The sequence below is a fragment of the Stegostoma tigrinum genome, chromosome 14, assembly GCF_030684315.1.
Source record: "Stegostoma tigrinum isolate sSteTig4 chromosome 14, sSteTig4.hap1, whole genome shotgun sequence".
NCBI classification, from domain to species: Eukaryota; Metazoa; Chordata; class Chondrichthyes; order Orectolobiformes; family Stegostomatidae; genus Stegostoma; species Stegostoma tigrinum.
The window spans coordinates 12,098,267-12,115,851 of record NC_081367.1 but is presented as its reverse complement, the minus strand read 5'-3'; the positions used below and the strand labels follow the sequence as shown (position 1 = coordinate 12,115,851).

At 44.4% G+C, this 17,585-nt stretch overlaps 1 protein-coding gene across 3 annotated transcripts in view; it reads left to right on the top strand.

Annotated features, from left to right (window-relative positions):
• LOC125457545 (diacylglycerol kinase delta-like) overlaps nt 1-17,585 on the top strand; it is a 146,194-nt gene that overhangs the window by 109,708 nt on the left and 18,901 nt on the right. For all 3 annotated transcript variants that reach the window (XM_048541892.2, XM_048541891.2, XM_048541890.2), the window contains exons 21-25: nt 4,371-4,478; nt 5,086-5,199; nt 9,121-9,255; nt 10,067-10,221; nt 11,205-11,316. In XM_048541892.2, the coding sequence (XP_048397849.1) occupies nt 4,371-4,478; nt 5,086-5,199; nt 9,121-9,255; nt 10,067-10,221; nt 11,205-11,316 (624 nt within the window). The remainder of the gene's footprint in view (nt 1-4,370; nt 4,479-5,085; nt 5,200-9,120; nt 9,256-10,066; nt 10,222-11,204; nt 11,317-17,585) is intronic.

Genomic DNA, 17,585 nt, shown 5'->3' with positions numbered 1-17,585 from the left:
CATTTAGGCTTTACAGTGTAGGAGTGGGGGGTTGCGGTCAGGAAGTTTCGCAAAAAGGGTACTTGGGCTGAAAAAAAAAGTACATTATGTGGACAAGTTGCGTAAATTTGGTTGATACTTAGAGTTTAAATTGTTGAGGAGTGAACTAAATAGGCTGCTTAAAATTATAAATTAATTCATTAGGGTGGGTGGGGAGAAACAACTTTGTCTGGTGGGAGAATCTGATTCCTAGGTCAAGTGTAAAGAACAAACGTGTAATAGATGGTATGCTTCACACTGTCCGAAGGTCAATGATGACTGCTGACTGTTCACATGTCTCTTCACGTAATCTTTTCTTGTATCACCGGTGTCGTTGGTGGCTGCATCTAAGATGTGTCTCCTGGTTATCGGATTCATCGTCATAGTATGCTGCCATTTTCTTTAAAAGAAACCAATACAATTTTGCATTTGAGTCCATTGTAAGGCACAGTGTATTGGCACTAACTGTATTCAGAGAATTAAACAACTTATCTGAACTGCTCTACAGTGGATTTTGTGAAGGTTAGTCCAGTTCCACTAGTTTCTTTAAATATCCAAATTAAAAGAATTTTTGTGTTACACGTAAAGAAAAATGTCTTAAGTGGTGGCTTCATTCAACAATTTACACTTGGATTGTGCAGATGATAAATTTGTTATTTATGCAAATTAATTTGATTACTGTATTTATGATTTATGATAAATAAGCCAACACAAAGAGCCACTGTAACTCTCAAGTACCACAGATTAATGTGCAACAATTGTGCGTTCAAATTTGCTTCTATTAAAGCCTTCAATTGTTTTCCCAGTGACTGAGCTGAATAAAGCAGTGAATAGTTGGACCGTGCATTCCTGAAGAATTATTATTCAGTTGAGACAAACAACATGCATATAAAATTACCTTAATTGCAAAGATGCACAGCTTTGGAAGAGAAGGAGAGAAAATTGCACTTTGATGTGTATCAAGTTACTACAATGTACAATACAGACATCAGCATTATGACCTTATGTCTTGAGTTTATGAGTACATTGCTGTAATTATGAATGACTGGTTGTGTGGATTGTGTGTTATTTTAGTTGTTACGTCTGTTAAAGTAAGTCTGTTAAAATCCTTAAGAAGTCACCCCTGAACTCAAACTGTTCTTCATTTGGTATTTAAAACATGTTCCCACAAAAGTCATTGTGCAGTGCTCAGATGCAGGAACCGTGATTACTGTTCCCGTACCTAACTCAAGGCTGCTGTGGCCAATTCTAGCGCTGCTTTACTGCTCCTGAATTGAAACTAGCTAACTCTAAGGATCAAACCTGGAACAAAACACTGTTATTCTACCCTCAGCGTGGTATACTGATCATTTCTGCGAATCTCAGTACAAAGATGGCAGAAAGAAAGTCAAATCAAATACTGGTAACTAAAGGAATGCAGGTGGGTTTGGACTCACTCTTGGAGATGCAAATTTTCTGAACTTGTCATGTACCATTCAAAATGGATGCTGTTGCTTCATGAACATCCACATGATCGACTCAGCGCAACTTGTTTATTCATGATGTGCAGTCTACTTACAAAAGACATTGCATTATTATCAAAATCAGTTTTAGTGGAATCAAAACCAGTATATACTGATTTGTCAGAATGACTTGTTTCTGCTGTGTATTCTAAAGTTGGATTATGTAAATTTCTGTTCTATTGACCATCTTGAAACTCTGTTACAGAATGAGGAAGACTGTTAATTATGATTGCAGAAGCAGATGGAGTTTAAATTAGATAAATGTGTGAGGTGTTGCATTTTGGTAAGGCAAACCAGGGCGGGACTTATACAATTAATTTAGGGCCTTAAGGAAGTTTGCCAAACAAAGACGCTGAGGGATGCGGGTGTATAGTTGCTTGAAAGTAGAATCGAAGGTAGGCAGTATGGTGAAGAAAGCATTTGGCACACTTGCCTTCATTGGTCAGAACTTTCAATATAGAAGTTGGGACAAGGCTGTACAGGACATTAGAGATAATGGGAACTGCAGATGCTGGAGAATCCAAGATAATAAAATGTGAGGCTGGATGAACACAGCAGGCCAAGCAGCATCTCAGGAGCACGAAAGCTGACGTTTCGGGCCTAGACCCTTCATCAGAGAGGGGGATGGAGAGAGGGAGCTGAAATAAATAGGGAGAGAGGGGGAGGCGGACCAAAGATGGAGAGTAAAGAAGATAGGTGGAGAGAGTATAGGTGGGGAGGTAGGGAGGGAATAGGTCTGTCCAGGGAAGACGGACAGGTCAAGGAGGTGGGATGAGGTTAGTAGGTAGCTGGGGGTGCGGCTTGGTGTGGGAGGAAGGGATGGGTGAGAGGAAGAACCGGTTAGGGAGGCAGAGACAGGTTGGACTGGTTTTGGGATGCAGTGGGTGGGGGGGAAGAGCTGGGCTGGTTGTGTGGTGCAGTGGGGGGAGGGGACGAACTAGGCTGGTTTAGGGATGCAGTAGGGGAAGGGGAGATTTTGAAACTGGTGAAGTCCACATTGATACCATATGGCTGCAGGGTTCCCAGGCGGAATATGAGTTGCTGTTCCTGCAACCTTCGGGTGGCATCATTGTGGCAGTGCAGGAGGCCCATGATGATCCCCCTCCCATTCTCTAGACATTTCCACTCCCCCTCCCATTCTCTAGACATTTCCACTCCCCCTCCCATTCTCTTGATGACATGTCCATCATGGGCCTCCTGCACTGCCACAATGATGCCACCCGAAGGTTGCAGGAACAGCAACTCATATTCTGCCTGGGAACCCTGCAGCCCAATGGTATCAATGTGGACTTCACCAGCTTCAAAATCTCCCCTTCCCCCACCGCATCCCAAAACCAGCCCAGTTCGTCCCCTCCCCCCACTGCACCACACAACCAGCCCAGCTCTTCCCTTCCACCCACTGCATCCCAAAACCAGTCCAACCTGTCTCTGCCTCCCTAACCGGTTCTTCCTCTCACCCATCCCTTCCTCCCACACCAAGCCGCACCCCCAGCTACCTACTAACCTCATCCCACCTCCTTGACCTGTCCGTCTTCCCTGGACTGACCTATCCCCTCCCTACCTCCCCACCTATACTCTCTCCACCTATCTTCTTTACTCTCCATCTTCGGTCCGCCTCCCCCTCTCTCCCTATTTATTCCAGTTCCCTCTCCCCATCCCCCTCTCTGATGAAGGGTCTAGGCCCGAAACGTCAGCTTTTGTGCTCCTGAGATGCTGCTTGGCCTGCTGTGTTCATCCAGCCTCACATTTTATTATCTTGTACAGGACATTAGCAAGGCCACTTTTTAGACTGTTGCATTCAGTTCTGGTCGCCTTTATTAGGAAAGGTTTTTACAAGGATATTGCTGGGACTGGGGAATTTGAGCTATAGGGAGAGGCCAAATAGGCTGAGGCCTTTTTCCCTGGAACATCAGAGGCTATGGGGTGACCTTGTAGTGGTTTATGACATCATGAGGGGCATGGATAAGGTGAATACCCAAGATCTTTTCCCTAGTGTGGGGGAATCCACAACTAGAGGGCACAAGTTTAAGGTGAGAGGTTGAAGATTTTAAAAGGACCTGAAAGGTAACATTTTTACACAGAGCGTGGTGTGTGTATTGAATGAGATGACAGAGATGGAGGTGGAGGCAGGTACATTTGCAACATTTAAAAGACATCTGGTTGGCCTTTATGAATAGGAAGGGTTTCAAGGGATATGGACCAAATGCTGGAAAGTAGAACTAGGTCTGGTTGGCGCAGATGAGTTGGACTAAAGCGTCTGTTTTCATGCTGTATCACTCTAAGGGAGACAGTCCTTAAAATCTGAGGTTGGGCATTTAACATGTGTGGAACAAGTGTTTCCAGATTTCAGGAGATGATGAAACACTGTCTTCAAAAAGCCTGATGCTGAGTCAACTAAAATTTTCAACATTGAGATCTATATCTTTTTCTTGGATAAGAGGATCAAAGGATATGACACAAAGGAGGGAAACAGAGTAGAGATACAAATCAGCACTGGCCTGTTTAAATGATGGAAGTTTCTTGAGCTGAACAGGGTACCTGTTTTGTGCAACTCATTATGTCACCGAGTCCCAGAGCATGAAAGTACCCTATCTGGACTATTATCTTTTATTTCTAAACATCTGGCGGTACTTCATTGTTTGCCCTGTAAACTGTGTTTCCTTATTGCTAACGCTGACTGATTATACAGATTTGGTTCAGGCATATAAACATATCACCAGCTTTCTCCCATCTGTTTACTGGAGGTCTTTTAATACTGACCCAGACTATTTCATGGTGGGATTATTGACAGTATTTTGTGTTCAACTTGCTGTTTGCCTTGTGTTAATGTTTCTTTCCCCTGTTATGCAGTGTGATGGACAGCGCATCCCTTTGCCAAGCCTGCAGGGTATTGCAGTGCTAAATATCCCCAGCTATGCTGGTGGCACCAACTTCTGGGGCGGAACCAAGGAAGATGACGTAAGTACAACTTTAAACGAAGCTTTTGTTAAATAAAAACAAGTACAATGGCTTCCTTTCTTTTTGAATGGTATTCAGGTATCGCTGACAAGACCAGCATTTGTTGTACACTCCTAATCGCCCTTGAAGGGAGTCGTTTGCTAGTCATCTCAGAAAGCAACTAAGAGTCAATCATGTCAGTGTAGGTTGTCATGTAGGCCAGACCACATAAGGCTGATAGATTTCCGGAAGAATATTAGTAAATCAGATGAGTTTTTATAACAGTCAAGGACAGTTTAAGACCATCACTTGAGATAACAAACTTTCAAATCCAGATTTTATTAATTGAATTTAAATTTCCCTAGTTGACACGATGGAATTTGAACCCATACCCCAATATTCACCGCAGCTTCTGGGTTACTACACCAGTGACATTACTACTATGCCACAACCTCCTCTGCTTGATGAGATTACAGGCACAGTATTCCTTTTGGCAATGTTCCTTTTGCCGCATGGTGTAATACAAACTACAGAGCTGAAGTATTTGTATTTAGAAAGCAATGAAGCATTCTCTTTTATTTGTTAACATCATTATTGACTGAACTTTTGTTGGTTCGTTACTTTGCAGATTTTCACAGCCCCTTCTTTTGATGATAAGATCCTGGAGGTAGTGGCTGTGTTTGGCAGTATGCAAATGGCAGTCTCACGAGTTATCAACCTTCAACACCATCGAATTGCTCAAGTAAGATAGCTCATCCCTTGCCCATTTTGCTTCCTTTCTTTCCCTTACATTTTCTTCTTCTTATATCCTGTCAAATTTGTTTGACTCCTTTCTTCACAACACTGTTTATTCTGCTGGCAAGGCATTTTTTAAAATTAGTTCCCAGGTGTGGCCATCACTGGCGAGGCCAGCATTTAATGTGCATCCCTAGCTGCATTTGAAAAAGTGAGCTGCCTTTTTGAATTATTGCACTCCATGGGGAATAGCTACACCCAAATACTGAAACCCCAGTCCAGAGTTTCAGGATTTGTAACTGGCACCGATGTCTTGTGAATTCCAGTAGATTCCTCCAGTGCCATCCTCCTGTTACATGTTCAGTTCTCAAGTCTTGCTACATTAAAACATGAAGAACTGAAGGCAGCCCCAAAATCAGTACCCTGTTAGTTCTGTTCTTCCTTCTGTCTGGTGATGCACAAAACTTTCGCTGAAAAATCTTAGTTCTAGCCAGGTCAGTCATTCTAACATGAAACGTGACTTTAGGTAATATTCTTTTTCTCAACAAAGTCTTTTGCAGTTTGGAAGGCAACAGATTATTCAGTATCTTAGCTGTAGCTCCCAAGGTTCATGCCTGCAGTCTTGACTATGGAATCTTCTCCTGTTCTGTAGTTTTTGGCACATTATTCTCCAAACAGCTGGTGATTCTTTCTTCACAAGGTTATTCCAGATACCTCCACATCCCACATCTTGCAAGTGCCACAGATCACAGGCTTTAATGGTCCCAAATTAAACAGCTGTCTTCTACACAATGAGTACCAATTAATAAACAGGATAGCATCACCATGGATACAAAACTGATCGATGGCTGGGAACAAAGAGTAATGAGTTATGTATATTTTTCAGGCTGAAGAAAGGTTTGTAGTGGGCTTCCATAGAGGTCAATTTTGGGACCCCTGCTTTTACTGGTATATACTGTGGACAATTTCCAAACTTGTAGATGATGCAGACGTTGGATGCATTGTAAACAGTGAGGAGGACAGTGATTAACTGCAAAAGGCTATTGACAATGACAGTGTTTGGACAGTAATACTGAAGAAATGCAGTCTGGAATTTGCCCCACGGCTAAGGTGTATTAGTGCACCTCCAGCACTGGCATCTACCTGACAATGTGGAAGATTGGTTAGAAATATTCTGTACATAAAAAGCAGGATGAATTCAGCCTGGCCATTTGCCACTCTATCACTAAAATGATGGAATGTTTCATCGGCATTGCTGTCAGGCAACACTTGCTTGGCAATAACCTACTAATTGATACTCAGTTTGGGCTCTGCCAGGACCTCAGCTCCTTACCTCATTACACCGTTGTTTCAAACATGGCAAAAGAGCTCAATTCCAGACCTCAGGTGAATGTGGCTACCCTAACATCTTGACTGAATGTGTCATCAAAGAGCCTTAACAGAACTGGGCTCAGTAGAAACTGGGGGGGATATCTCTGCTGGTTGGAGTTGTACCTGGCACAAGGAAAACTGGTTGTGGTTTTTGGAAGGCAATCACCTCAACTCCAGAATATCTCTTACCTAATCAATTTCAGCAACTTCATCAATCACCTTCCCTCCATACAACATCAGTACTGGGGGTGTTTAGTGATGATGTCATAAAGGTCAGCCCCATTTGTTCTGCTCCAATACTGATCCAGTTCATGCCAAAATGCATCAAAGTATGGACAGTGTTCAGGCTTAGACTGACAAAATGCAGTGACATTTATGTCACACAAGTGCCAGATAATGACAATCTCCAATAAGAAGTTAATTATCAATCGATGACAATCGATGGTGTTACCATCACTGAATCCCCCAGCAGTCTCATCTCCTGGCTCCCCAAAGCCTGTCCACCATCTACATGTCACAAGTCAGGAAAGTAATGGAATAACCCTTACTGGATGAATCCACAAGCCTGGATGAGTGCACCTCCAGAAACACTCAAGAAACTTGCAACAACCCAAGACCAGGCAGCCGTTTGATTGCACTACATGCACAAGCATTCACTGCCTCCTTCTGTGCATCAGTGTGTTTGATTTACAAGGTGCAATGCAAAAATTCACTAAAGCTCCTTAGACAGCTCCTTCCTATCAGCTAGAAGGACAGAGCAGCAGACATGCAGGAGCGTCACCATCTGCAGTTTTCTCTCCAAGCCACTCACCATGCTGCCTTGATAATATATCACCATTCCTTCACGTATCACACCGTTCCCCCATCACACTGTGGCTCTACTTACACCACATGATAACATCATTTCCAGCGACAGCGCACCATCACTTTTTCAAGGGCACATAGGGATGGGTCATGGTCAGCCAGTGACAGGCACACTCCATGAGTAAATTTCCTTAAAATTTTGTGGTGTTAATAAACCGTTGTGTGCAGGAACAAGGAGGTTAAGCTGAATTCATCTAAGGCAGAGCTCAGCTGGAATATTGAGTGAAGTTCCATGTACCACATTTGGGAAGGATGTGAATGCACTGGAGAGTGTGCACAATGGATTCAAGAGAATGTTTCCAGGCAGGCAATCTTCAGTTATGGAGATAGATTAGAGAAATTGACTGTTTTCCTTGAAGGGAAGGCTGAGAAGAGATTTGACAGAAGTTTTAAAAATCATCAAGAGACTGGACAAAGTAGATAGGGAGAATTTTTTTCCATCTTATAAAATGATCAAGAGGATTCAGATGTAAGGTAATTTGCGAAAGAAGCAAATATGATTGAGGAACATCTTTTTCACACAGTATGTACTTAGGGTCAGCAGTGCTACCTAAAAGCGTGGGGGAGGCAGGTTCATTTGAGGCTTTCACGAGTGCATTAGATGATTATTTAAATAAAAACAATATTTACGTTCAGTATAAAAGGCAGAAAATTGACACTAAATCATAATGCACATTCAGAGAGGTGGTGCTGATACAAGAGGCCAAATAGCTGCCTCATGTGCCATAAAAATTCTGCAAAATCTTAGGTCTTTAATCCCACAAACATAAGTTGGGGCAACTACACCTCAAAACTGCACTGCTAATCGAGATAAACTCTACATTTTATATTCCACCAGTCTTCTGCTTCTCATGACTCATTTCTCACCAATAAATTCACCAGTTATATTTATACACTAGTCAACTTCTAGAGAAAGAAAAGTCAATCAGAGAATACTACTTATGTAAGTAGTTACCGGTTCCAAACAGCTTATAGAGAAAGCATAGAGTGTAGTCTCTAAAACCCCAAATTACAGAGGTGGAAATGCAAGCAGGCTGCAGACTGAAGGGCAAAGCTTAAGTAAAAAGCCACCAGTGCTATAACTCTGAAACAGAAGCTACTGCTAGTATAGTTAGAACTATGGTATAGGAAATAGAATTGTAATTCATGAAATAGAGCCAAAAAATAAACTGTACATTAAACCTCTAGAATAATTGTAAATTCCAGTTGATTTACCAGTGGCCTACTTGTAAATTCAGACCCATGTTCCATTGTTAACTCAGTACGTTTGGATTGGAATAGAAATTCTCAGAGTAACTAGAGGCTAGAAATAATTAACCCTTCCAGTGTTACTCACATCTTGACTGCAAATAAACTTAGATAAGAAAGTATACAAGTGTTAAAGCTGAGGATGTGATTGTTTATTCATAGATTTTGATAGCAGAAGCTGGAGCGGTAAACTCTATTTCAGGCACTGATTAATCTCCTAAGTACCTTTGCTTTTTTGTCTCAAGTGTTGTGAAGTCACCTGTCCTAACAGAACTGACTGTTTGCTGCATAATAGCACGATGTAAAATAGCTTAATGTGCTCCTTAACAGAGCAATTGTAAGTGTAAATGGGAGACTTGGTGAATTGTAAACCAACCTGTTTAGTGCAAATTAGGCTCCTGCTTTACCTAGGGATTCTTGTCCTATGCCCCACTTCTTCCTGTAGTGTCGTGCCGTAAAGATCACAATCCTCGGTGATGAAGGGGTACCAGTGCAAGTGGATGGAGAAGCATGGATCCAGTCCCCTGGCTACATCAAAATCATTCACAAGAACCGTGCACAGATGCTGACCAGGGATAGGGTATGTATTAGCTGGAGAGTGTTTTTATTTATTGGTTCATGGAATGTGGATGCCATTGGCTAGGCCAGCATCTCTTACCCATAGAGTTAGCCACATTGCTGTAGACCTGGATTCATGTCTAGATCAGGCCAGATAAGGACAGCAAATTTCCCTCCTGAAATAACATTAGTGAACCATTGGGTTTAAGTACGACAGATGGAGCATGATTAATACTTAAAGCAGGATTAAAACAGAAACTAACCAGTCAATTGAATATGTTCCATTCTTTAGGTGAAAAGGGAATAGTTCAGGAAGGGCCCATGGGGCCAAAATATAACTGTCACAGGTATTGATTAGATGTGTGATCAGTGATCATAACACCCTCCAGTCCACCTTTGAAATGACACCCTAAGCTTAAGTAATCTTTATTTGTTGATTGAAAAGCTGAGATTCAAGATTTTTGCCTGACCACATAGAAACATGCATTGAAATGTATCTGATATATGGAATCAGATTTTAATATCTGCCTCAATCTGGTGTTTTCAGTCAGTTAGCTCCTGAAGTTTCTTTTGTGTATGGTGCTCGATATGTTTTACTGAAACACTTTATTACCTTTTGAACAGTGATGCCAGCTGAAAACACAAATCTTTGAATATTATGATGAACTGGGAGACAGAATCTGCAGGCACAGCAGTATGACAATGACTGCTGCAATTTCTTTTAGCCCAGCCATTCTTATGCAGCTGTAGTTTGGATTTGGTTTAATGATTTTGTCGGGGGTTAGGATTCACTGTTAATCGCATGTGTGTGATTCGGCCTTCTTGTGCCACAGGCTTTTGAGAGTACCCTCAAGTCTTGGGAAGACAAGCAGAAATGTGAACTACCTCGCCCATCCTCTCAACATGCCTTGCAGCCTGAGACAGTTTCAGAAGAAGAAGCTGCTGAGATCAATCAGTTTGGCCGAGCGGCTGGAACGCTCATTCACAGGTATGATAGTCTATGAAACACCAATCCCAGACAGTGACCTATTCTGATTTGTTACCTGGCAAAACTTGTAACATCATACTGTCATTGAGGCACAGAACATGACCATTCAACCTATTGCGTCCATGCAACTTTCTTCAGGTTTGAGAGCAAAGTGTAGGGGCTTCACAGTGAGATCTTGTATTAGAGGCAAGAGTCTTGGAAGGCCTCAAATCCTAGACTTTGCGTAATATCATATTCTGAGCAATGCCTGATGATGAAAAAGTTAGTTCATTTTGAACCATGAACAATACTAAAGTGAGGGCAGGCCTCCAACTAAAGTTAAAAGACAGATTGTTATACGACGTTGGGCAGTCCAACAGGCTAAATGCAATAGAGCTGGGAATACTAGACCCATAAACTTTTCATTCCACAGACAAACAAATGAAAGAGCTGTAATCTTATCTGATACACTCAATGGCAGTGTTTACATTGTAAAGGGGAGATGAGATGTTATGGAGAACCAATTAAGAAAAATAAGTTGTCTGTTCATGTTATAAAGGGCACGATGTCACTTGGCATGAACTCATAGTTCTAAGCTGTCTTATAATACAGTAGTTATAGAGGCCAAGCTAGGAGGTAAAAGCAGTATGTTGACAGGGAAGTTGTTGCTCCCATCCAGCATGTGCCTGTTTAAGCACTTGGCTGTAAAGACCAATCAGCACCAGGTTTCTTCTTTTGATCCTGACTTTGCGCTGTTATTGTTATTTTCTGGTCAGTTCTTGGATTTGGCTGGCTTGTAGCAAACCTCTCAGTCTAGAAAAATGTTTACCCTCTTTACAGTCTTCAACACGGAGCAACCCACGTGTTAATCAACCTTGCACTACTCTATGTTTCCCAAAAATCTTCTCAAAATCTCTCCCTTCCATTCTGCTATTCTATTAGCTGACATTCACAATTTTTTTTTGCCCCCTTCAATTTTTCCTACCCCTCTTCCCTTGATCCAGGATTCGGGAGACAGCACAGCTGCATCATACCATGGAGCAGGAGCTTGCACATGCAGTAAATGCCAGTGCCAAATCCATGGACAAAGTTTACGCAAAGTCAAAAACAACTGAGGTAAGAAATAGTCATGAAATCTGCGGTCAGTCGGGATGTGAGTCTGCAGACAGACAGACTTAGACAGTTTATCCAGACCTAAAAGTTAAAGATACAGTCACCATAGGCTTTGCAGACCATAACACTGCTCTCTCGTTAGAAATTGATAGCTGGTGGTGGTTTAAACTGAGGGTAAACATAGCTCAGGGATTAAGAAAAAGAGTCTTTCATGGTAACCAGTGAAGGAGTTGAACCCATATTGTTGGTATCACTCTCCATCACCATCCAGCCATCTGAGCTAACCAAACAGATCTGTAGCTGAGTCAGACTCAGTTGTCAAGGACAAAAATAGAAATTACTGGAAAAGCTCAGCATGTTTGGCAGCAACTGTGGAGGGACCCGTCCTCAGAATTCAATCCAAAACATTAATTCTGATTTTTCTCCTTTGATGCTGCCAGACCTGCTGAGCTTTTCCAGCAATTTCTGTTTTTGTCTTCGACTTACAGTATCCGCAGTTCCTAGTGTTTATTCAGTCTTCAAGGAATACATCTATAACTGGTCTAGACTCTGTGTGGGTATTCTAAGCCTCAGACAGGTCAAGCTAAGACACAATTTGCACTGTAAAGCAAATTTAGACCAAGGCAGATACGTTATTTTCCGAGGAGATGTCCAAAACTGACAGCAGCAATAGAGGCAGGATCTTATGAAGGCTGTGTACAATAGTTTTACTTAGATCTAAAGTAGGTGACTTCTTACTTCCTCAGAACGCAGGAAAATAGGACTTAATTGTATGTCATTTAGGCCTTCCAATGTGCTCCTACAATCTACAAGGTAATGGTTCATCTAGCTGTGGTCTTGGGTTCACTTTCTGGTTTGCCTGTTATAATTCTCAACTCCTTCCATTAAAGGACACCCACTTTACTCTGCCTGTGTTTTCTGCTACCAAACCAACTACCAAGCCATATTTTAAACTAACCTCCCAATATGTCCTTTTATAACGTGCAAAAGAGGTATTGAGGCAGAGACCTGAGGCAACTGAAGTGAATGCCACGAAAGGGAAAGTGGGGATGCTTAGCAAAAGTGAATAGAGGAAATTACAGACACAATGACATCAAGTCCAGGATGGATTTGCAATGATACCGGATTTTAAATTCCTTGTGATCAGGGAGTCGGCAAAGATGGGCAATCTGGACTGAAGCTGCTATGCTCTATGTCCTTATCACAGAATTCTCACCTGTACAGTAAAAACTGAAACAAAAACCTCTTCAGTTATTTCATCAATTATCTTCCCTATGTCATTACATCAGAAGTGGGGAGGCTCACCCTTGATTGCATAATGTTTAACACCATTCACAATGTCTCAGATACCTGTATCTATATGCAACAAGGCCTAGACAAAGCCCAGGCTTGGACTGGCAAGATTTGTGAAAAATAGAAATTGCTGGAAAAGCTCGGCACATTTGGCAGCAACTGTGGAGGGACCCTTCCTCAGAACTCAATCCAAAATGTTAATTCTGATTTTTCTCCTTAGAGGCTGCCAGACCTGCTGAGCCACACTGATTCCAGACAATGGCTATCACCAACAGAATTGAATTTAATGATTGCCCCTTATTGTTCACTGCCCTTGGCATTGTTGAATCCATAATTGTCAATGTTCTGGGTGGTTGCCTTTAATCTGAAATTGATCTGAATCAACCACAAAACACAGTAAAAACTGAAAGAGCTGTGGATGCTGTAAATTGGGAACAAAAACAGAAGTTGCTGGCAGAGAAGACAGCCACACTGAGCCCTGCCGCATCTTCACCATCCCCCCAGACCTCCCACTGACTGAGGACGAACGGTCAGTCCTTAGTAAGGGGCTCACCTTTGTCCCCCTACAGCCACACATCAACGAATACCAGTCACGGTTGGACATAGAGCAGTTTTTCCTCCGTCTTCGCCTCCATGCCTACTTCTTCAACCGGGAACCCAACCCTCCTTCCACTGACCCCTTCACCCACTTCCAACACAAGTCCTCCTCCTGGACACCACCCCCAGGCCTCCTACCCTCCCTCGACCTCTTCATCTCCAACTGCCGTCGAGACATTAACCGCCTCAACCTCTCCACCCCTCTCACCCACTCCAACCTCTCCCCCGCAGAACGGGCAGCCCTCCGCTCCAACCCCAACCTCACCATCAAACCCGCAGACAAGGGTGGCGCAGTGGTAGTATGGCGCACTGACCTCTACATCGTCGAGGCCAGACGCCAACTCTCCGACACCACCTCCTACCGCCCCCTCGATCATGACCCCACACCCGAGCACCAAACCATCATCTCCAACACCATTCACGACCTCATCACCTCAGGGGACCTCCCACCCACAGCCTCCAACCTCATTGTTCCCCAACCCCGCACGGCCCGTTTCTATCTCCTTCCCAAAATCCACAAACCTGCCTGCCCTGGTCGACCCATCGTCTCAGCCTGCTCCTGCCCCACCGAACTCATCTCCATCTATCTGGACTCCATTTTCTCCCTTTTGGTCCAGGAACTCCCCACCTACGTCCGTGACACCACCCACGCCCTCCACCTCCTCCAGGACTTCCAATTCCCTGGCCCCCAACACCTCATATTCACCATGGACGTCCAGTCCCTATACACCTGCATTCCGCATGCAGATGTCCTCAAGGCCCTCCGCTTCTTCCTGTCCCGCAGGCCCGACCAGTCCCCCTCCACCGACACTCTCATCCGCCTAGCTGAACTCGTCCTCACCCTCAACAACTTCTCTTTTGACTCCTCCCACTTCCTACAGACTAAGGGGGTGGCCATGGGCACCCGCATGGGCCCCAGCTATGCCTGCCTCTTTGTAGGTTACGTGGAACAGTCCCTCTTCCGCACCTACACAGGCCCCAAACCCCACCTCTTCCTCCGGTACATTGATGACTGTATCGGCGCCACCTCTTGCTCCCCAGAGGAGCTCGAACAGTTCATCCACTTCGCCAACACGTTCCACCCCAACCTTCAGTTCACCTGGGCCATCTCCAGCACATCCCTCACCTTCCTGGACCTCTCAGTCTCCATCTCAGGCAACCAGCTTGTAACTGATGTCCATTTCAAGCCCACCGACTCCCGCAGCTACCTGGAATACACCTCCTCCCACCCACCCTCCTGCAAAAATTCCATCCCCTATTCCCAATTCCTCAGCCTCCGTCGCATCTGCTCCCACGATAAGACATTCCATTCCCGCACATCCCAGATGTCCAAGTTCTTTAAGGACCGCAACTTTCCCCCCACAGTGATCGAGAACGCCCTTGACCGCGTCTCCCGTATTTCCCACAACACATCCCTCACACGCCGCCCCCGCCACAACCGCCCTAAGAGGATCCCCCTCGTTCTCACACACCACCCTACCAACCTCCGGATACAACGCATCATCCTCCAACACTTCCGCCATCCACAATCCGACCCCACCACCCAAGACAATTTCCATCCCCACCCCTGTCTGCTTTCCGGAGAGACCACTCTCTCCGTGACTCCCTTGTTCGCTCCACACTGCCCTCCAACCCCACCACACCCGGCACCTTCCCCTGCAACCGCAGGAAATGCTACACTTGCCCCCACACCTCCTCCCTCACCCCTATCCCAGGCCCCAAGATGACATTCCACATTAAGCAGAGGTTCACCTGCACATCTGCCAATGTGGTATACTGCATCCATTGTACCCGGTGTGGCTACCTCTACATTGGGGAAACCAAGCGGAGGCTTGGGGACCGCTTTGCAGAACACCTCCGCTCGGTTCGCAATAAACAACTGCCCCTCCCAGTCGCAAACCATTTCCACTCCCCCTCCCATTCTTTAGATAACATGTCCATCATGGGCCTCCTGCAGTGCCACAATGATGCCACCCGAAGGTTGCAGGAACAGCAACTCATATTCTGCCTGGGAACCCTGCAGCCTAATGGTATCAATGTGGACTTCACCAGTTTCAAAATCTCCCCTTCCCCTACTGCATCCCTAAACCAGCCCAGTTCGTCCCCTCCCCCCACTGCACCACACAACCAGCCCAGCTCTTCCCCCCCACCCACTGCATCCCAAAACCAGTCCAACCTGTCTCTGCCTCCCTAACCGGTTCTTCCTCTCACCCATCCCTTCCTCCGACCCCAAGCCGCACCCCCATCTACCTACTAACCTCATCCCACCTCCTTGACCTGTCCGTCTTCCCTGGACTGACCTATCCCCTCCCTACCTCCCCACCTATACTCTCTCCACCTATCTTCTTTACTCTCCATCTTCGGTCCGCCTCCCCCTCTCTCCCTATTTATTCCAGTTCCCTCTCCCCATCCCCCTCTCTTATGAAGGGTCTAGGCCCGAAACGTCAGCTTTTGTGCTCCTGAGATGCTGCTTGGCCTGCTGTGTTCATCCAGCCTCACATTTTATTAGTTGCTGGCAAAGCTCAGCTTCTCTGGCAGCATCAGTTCTGACGAAGGGTCACCAGACCCAAAACGTTAACTCTGATTTTTTTCTTCACAGATGCTGCCAGACCTCCTGAGTTTTTCCAGCTACTTCTGTTTTTGTCCATAAAAACACAGTGGCAGATTAGAGGCTTGGAATTCTTCAGTGAGTAATTCACCTACTGTCCCAATGCCTGTTTACCATCTACAAGGCACAAGTTTGGGGTATGTTGGTATATTTTCCCCTTACCAACATGAGTGCAACTCTAACAACACAGAAGATGTTCAGCACATCCAGGACTCAGCAGCCAACTTGATTGGAGCTGTATTCACTGCCTTCATCGTCAGTGCACCATATCATGTACATGATACATTGTAGTACCTCACAAAGTCCTCTCCAACAGCACCATTGAATCCCATGACCTCTACCACCTAGAAGGATCAGAGCAGCAGATGCTTAGAAACACCACTGTCTGCATGTTCCCATTTAAACCACACACCATCCTGACTTGGAATCATTTTGCAGCTTTTTTACTTGCTGGGTTGAGGTCCTGGAAGCCCCTTCCTTCCCAGCAGCACTGTGGCTGACCCTATACCCAAGGACTGCAGAGGTTCAAGGAGGCAACATAACTCCACTTTCTGCAGGGCAATTCGAGATTGGCAATAAATGTCAGCAACAAAGCTCACAGGGGTAGGAAATGTTTGAAGTAATCTCCCTCTTGAGAATAGAGCTAGAGACATGAAAGACCAAATGTACATACCTGGATACCATGAGGAAATTAAATGATTGTTGATGGGGGAGCTAAAATATGACTGAAATAGGCTTCGGTGAGTTATGGTTATCGATGGCTCAATTTAGAAATGAATGTACTCCTGATGGGATAGATTGGTTTTTCCGATCAAAGTCTAATGAATACTGCTGTTATTACTTATTTGACATGACAGGTAAGGACAGCATCCGATTTAGCTATAGTACTCAATCCTTGCTGATCACCCTTGAATGAAATAATATCTAGACGGACAAATGCATGATGACCATTGACTGAGGCACCAGTACGCAATCTTTCAAGAGAAATCAGTAGCAATGCTGAAAACAACTTGACCATATCTTGAAGATCTGGTCTTTAAACAATGATACCCTGCTGCTTTCAAATTTACACAAGCAAACCTCATGCCCAAAACTCCCACTGATGGAATTGAAGATCTCAAACATCGGTTACCATGTTCCTTCTTTGATATTTTGCACAATATTTCAATGTGAAAGTTGCACTTAACTCTGACATCTAAGCAGGGCAGATCCTCACGACCAAAGGAAAAGCAGGAAGTGAAGTTGCGCAAAGACACGCCTTGGGTATGGATTAAGGGGCACAGAGACTGACTCAATATCAAAAGCAACTTGCAGGTTTAGAGTGACTCATCCAGCATGAATTACAACTTTGTATTCATGGTATTGGAAAGTAGATCAATCTCAGAGCCAGGTACCTGGGTTGTGAGACAATAACCTGGTACCACTTAGAATGAAGCACTCAGGCTTTGGGATCCAAATGCAGTCGAACTGCCAGTGAGCCATAAGTGTGAGAGTAGCCATTTTCAGGATCAGGCCATCTGCTTATCCTGAATTGAACTTCAAGGCCCCATCCTATCATTAACGAGGACCATTTTCTCCTCGCTATACTGCACTTCCCATCTCAGCCCTTACACCACCACTGGATTCCTTAGTCTGCACTATTGTTTCCAATGCGTTGTAATTCTCCAATGTCCTTGTTGCCAGTCTCCGAAGTTTCATAAGACATCAACTACAAAAAAATTACAAATATAAGTAATAGGGGAAGGATTGGTCATTTTGTCCCCTCAAGCCAAAT